The sequence below is a fragment of the Magnolia sinica genome, chromosome 7, assembly GCF_029962835.1.
Source record: "Magnolia sinica isolate HGM2019 chromosome 7, MsV1, whole genome shotgun sequence".
Lineage (NCBI taxonomy): Eukaryota > Viridiplantae > Streptophyta > Magnoliopsida > Magnoliales > Magnoliaceae > Magnolia > Magnolia sinica.
Window position 1 is genome coordinate 77,522,201 of NC_080579.1, and position 5,378 is coordinate 77,527,578.

General features: G+C 41.2%; 1 protein-coding gene across 1 annotated transcript; it reads left to right on the forward strand.

Annotated features, from left to right (window-relative positions):
* Positions 1–2,760: 2,760 nt before the first annotated feature.
* On the forward strand, positions 2,761–3,139 carry LOC131252142 (polcalcin Phl p 7-like). Its single transcript, XM_058253018.1, has one exon. The coding sequence runs from the start codon at positions 2,816–2,818 to the stop codon at positions 3,068–3,070; it is 255 nt and encodes an 84-aa protein (XP_058109001.1). The 5' UTR covers positions 2,761–2,815; the 3' UTR covers positions 3,071–3,139.
* The last annotated feature ends 2,239 nt before the right edge of the window (positions 3,140–5,378 follow it).

The following is a 5,378-nucleotide window of genomic DNA, read 5'->3' on the forward strand; positions in this document are numbered from 1 at the left end:
GAATTGAACCGATTTTTATGATTCGGTTCCAGTTCAGTTAGGGTGCAAACGGTCCAGTTCCGGTTCCAATTTTCCTGGAAGCATCGGAACGATTCCGTTTTGGTTTCACCCCATAACTAGACCGAACTGACCCGTGTGCATCCCTTGGCACTCCATCATATGCATTATAGGAGTGAATCCTATTGTTTCTAGTGATAGAATGGGCCCACTAGGTGGACCACACCAGTATGTTGGGTCAGATCTGTATGTGGCCATCTGAAGATCAGACTGGCCTGATTTTGTGCTATTTGACCTTCATGGTGGGTCTAGGGTTGTCCAAGGTTCTCGGTCATCTGCACTTAGGTTTGGGCCCAGGTTTAAATTTTTAATGGGCCCCACTGAGGTCAGTTTAGGTCCACTCAAATCTGGCACTCTAATTATTCTTTGGACCAACATCTAACCTCCATGGGGCCTACTTTCAGTGATTTAAAAAAAAAAAGGTCCGTCCAGTGGGCATTACCATGGATGGACCCACTTTGTGATCCCTACCGAGCCCACCATCGACTGGCTATGGCTCAGGAAACACAAATGGCCCGTTTTTCATGGTGGGGTGTGCCCCACCAAGAAATCCACTTCAAGGTGGATCCAGGATAGGTTGGGTTGGGGTTGGGTTAAGTCAAAATAAGCCAACCCATGTATTAAATGGATTGGGTCTTACCATCTGAGAACCTGACCAAGGAAACTCCTGGGCCAGGTTTGGGTCGGACAAGGCATTTCAGTAATGATCTTTGCGTCTACTGGACCCCAAACCGAGTATCGAATGGTGGACGCTCGATCAACACTGTTTCCCTGTGGTGTGGTTCACCTGAGATTTGGGTCTACCTAATTTTCGGGGTACGGCCCATACACAGTGGGACACAACAGACCAATGGCCTCGATTACCTACTTGTCAGGAGTGAATGCTGGCGTCTGCTCGGCAAAAACGAGGTCCTTTTTCATGAGAAATGATCACACAACGTTGTATGATGTGTCACGTTTCTATGACATCCGATCCGTTAAAAAGGTGGGCCCGAGCTAGAAACATCATACGTGCAGAGAACAAGGGTAGTCCATTCATCAGCGGCCTACAATGTTGAAATCAATGTAAATCCAGTGGTCTTTTTGCATGTATGTGTGTGTCGCCTACCTGAAGAGCGATTGTTCCTATTTTTCTTCGAGATAACCTTCACGGTATGGTCCACCATTTTAACTGTCCGGATTTTCAAATGAAGTGCCACGTATGCGAAAAACACTAGCACTGTATGTCAAGCTAACGTACATAGTTGCAAGAGATCACCTCCCTTTCATTCATTTTTTCGGAGGGAGCGGATTAGGAGGGGCGGGCCTTACCCAACACGGTGCATCCCTGATCGTAGACCCAACTTGATGTTTTTTGTAGTATATCCACGCCGTCCATCCGTTTTTTCAGATTATTTTAGGACATGAGACCACAAATAAATAAGATCCAAATCTCATTCAGACCACACTACTGGAAATAGCGTTGATTGACAATTAAAAACTTCTCTTGGACAAAAACGTTTTGGATCAAGATAATCTTTGTTTTCATTTTCCTTCATCCAGGTATGTGTGATGTTATCAACGGTTAGGATGGCAGATAAACATTACGTTGGCCCTAGGAAGTTTTCAATGGTGGATGTTCAATCACCACTGTTTCTTGTAGTGTGGTCCAACCGAGATTTTTATCTCCTTCAAGTCTAGGATTATTCCCTAAAATGAGCTGGAAATTTGGATGGACAGCATGGATATACTTCACATATATCAAGGTGGGCCGCACGATCACCAGCCCCCTGGCTGATGATCGGAACCGTTCATTTTGCGTATTTCTCTTTTGATGGGGAATAAATTCTAAATTTCAATTCTTCTCATACGTTTGTCTGTCGTCCAATGTTTCAAAGGTTAGCATTCTTTTGTCTCTATGAATTCAGCCATATAATATTCACGGTGGGCTCCATCAAATCAACGGTTTGGATCACTGGACCATGCCTCGAAAATTATGAAATCTGGCCAAGGAGCAGCCTCCCTACCAAAAAACAGAAGTTGGGTCCATTCCATAAAGATCCGATCCCCACGCGGAAGATCCGAGTCGAAAGGACGCGAGTTTCCCGCAATACCTGTTCAACACGACGCTCTATGGGGCCCACTGAGATGTCCGTGTAAAATCCACTCCACCCATCACTTTCATCAGATTGTTTCACGACGAAAACCAAAAAATAAGACAGATCCATGACTTAAGTGGGCCACACCTTAGGAAACAGTCGGGATGGAAATGATTACCATTGAAATCTTCTTGGGGCTCACCCGTGATGCGTATATGCCATCCAATCCGTCCAAACGTTGTTTCCCACCAGGGTGAAGGGAAAAACATAAATATAAACCTGATCCAAAACTTATGTGGGCCCCAAAAAGGTTTCAATGGTGGATGTTCAGTCTCCAATCTTTTTTGTGGTGTGGCCCATTTGGGAAATAAAACTGACTCTTATTTTTCGTCTCATACTATCATGAGATGAATAAACTGATGGACGGAGTAGATTTTACAAGGATATCTCGATAGGCCCCAGATTCATGTTGCAGGAGCTCCCTGAAATAGGTGTTGTATGAAAGTCGCGTCCGAGTCCAAAGGACGATTGGATTGGACCCGATCCGACCCTTTCGACCCACCACATCTCACTCATTTAAAAGGCCCATTCTCTCCTTTCAATGTCTCTAACTCCCTATCAAAAGATCAATCACACCCAACTCCATCATAATCCAAACAAAATCCAATCTGCATCCAAACATGGCCACTGACAATCAGTTCACGGCTGAGGTGGAAAGGATCTTTAAGCGATTCGATGCCAACGGTGACGGCAAGATCTCATCATCAGAGCTCGGAGACGTCCTCCGCAACCTTGGATCAGTGTCCGCCGATGAGATCCAACGGATGATGGCCGAGATCGACACGGACGGTGATGGATTCATCGATTTCAACGAGTTCACTTCCTTCTACCTTGCAAACACTGGACTCATGAAGGATGTATCCAAAATATTCTAAGTCTTGCTTCTTCTTTTTTTTGACATTATTATCCATCCGGCTTTCTTTTAATGCCGTGTTTTTTTAAGGTATTAGTGTATTTGCCAACTTCTTCAGTCGAGGGTATTTTGGTCAATTGATTAAAGAAATGCTAATTGTTGTATCTTTGTCACCGGAGCGGATTAAGTGAGACCCCGGCCTCATCCAAGACGGTACGGATCTTACAATGGGGCCCACCTTAATGTATGTATTCTGTATCCACTCCGTCCATCCGTTTTTTCAGATCATTTTATGGAATTGTTCCAAAAATGAAGAAGATTCAATTATCAGGTGGACCATACCATAGCAAACAGTGTTGATTGAACGTCCTACCATTAAAAACTTCTTAAGGCGCAGATTAATGTTTCCCTAGTGTTTATTTTCCATCCAATCTGTTGATAAGGTCACATAAGCCGGGATGAATTGAAAAAATAAATATCATCTTGATTCAAAACTTTCGTGGCCCATTAATATTCAATCACCACTGTTACTAAAGGTATGGTCCATCTTATAATTGGATCTTCTTCATTTTTTAGATACTGCCCTAAAATGATCTGAAAAAACAGACGGACGGTATGGATACATAATTAATGCATCAATGTGGGTCCCACGGTAAGGGCCACACCATCTTGGGTTAGTCGGGGTCTCACCTAATCCGCTCTCCTTTGTCACTGAAATGGATGAATGAGAATTAGTTTCGGTGCTTGTTTGAATAGAGGATTACCACATGAATATATTGCGGTGCCGATTCGGTAGTGCTTCATTACACCACCATGATGTATGTGCTTTATCTAATCTGTCCATTTATTTTTTTTCAAAAAATGAAATAGATCCAAATCTCAGGTGGACCACAACGGAGGAAATATTGGTGTTCGAAACACTCACCATTAAAAGTTTCTTGAAGACCACGAAAGTTTTAGATCAAGCTGATATTTGCATTTTACCTTGATCAAGAAAGGTTGGCATTGGAAAGTTTTTAATGATGGGCATTCAATCACCTTTGTTCCTGTGATGTGGTCCACCTAAGATTTGGATCTACCTCATTGTGAAAAATAAATAGACACATACATCATGGTGGGCTTAGAGAGCTTTTCTAGCATTGGGTGCCAGGTCTATAAATTTCACTGCCAATTTCTTATTTTCAAAACATATGCATTTAACCCACGATTGTCATATTATGGTTGTAAAATTGTAACCATGTAATAATTGGCCATCCAAATAAGCCCTAAAAGGTGATTTGTGCTAAGGATTATGTCTAGCTTGGGCACATCAGCAAAAGGCCCACAAGCCAATCCACCCATCAGGTGGTGGGCCACATGTATATTAATCATTCTCAACAAACAAACGAAGGGCTTATAAGTAACTTTTATTAACTTTTTATGATTTTCTGCTTTTTAACCTACGTTGTTGTTTTGATGAAAATATGTAAATGCCCTTCTAAGGTTGGGTTCCTCGAGGCTAGTTAAGGCTTATTTGGGAGCTTATAAATGAAGGTAAATAGGAAAGGGAATTAGAGTTAAATGAATTTGCAGTGACTGGCTTATTCAATTGTGTTTGGATGGGATAGAATGCATTTGAATATTTCATCATGTTCACACAGGCATATGTAATATTCCATATTAGTTTTAATATCCTAAATTAATGTACATATGTGATATTTAACAAAATGATTATAATAAGCATATTGAAATATATATTTTGACCAAAATCGAAGAAATTTTGAGCTTCGAGTGGGCTACAAAAGTAAAGATCACAAACAAGCAAATTGCCAATATTTTTTAACTGTTCATGTAGATTATTAACATTTGGATGGTTTAGATCATTCTGTTGGTATAATTTTAGTGATGTACCCAATAATTGAATTATTTTTTAGTATCATCAATGTACCACATGTATGGTGGACATGTATATAGTGACACCCTTTTTTACTCCAATAACTATCCAAGGGAGTTCGAAAAGTCATTTCATCCCATTTACTTCCTAATCCTCCCAATGAAAGAGAACTTCATTTACAACCCCATTACTCATTTTATTTCATTTCCATGCATTTACTCCCATCCAAACGTACCTCAAATACTGTTTACTCTCAATTCCTCCCGTATACCTCCATTTACTCCCATCCAAATGGCCCCAAGTAATTTGATCCAAAAACATCACCTTCCTCGGAGTCATTGTATCCAATTTTTAAAAGACACGAATTTTGTAGAGAGTCCACGTCACAAAAAGCTGTGTGAGGCCTACAATGACTTTTATGTGACATCTAATTCGTACATTTAAGCCAATTCATACT

Coding starts and splice junctions, on each gene's coding strand:
- LOC131252142 (XM_058253018.1), top strand. CDS start 2,816: ATGGCCACTGACAATCAGTTCACGGCTGAGGTGGAAAGGATCTTTAAG.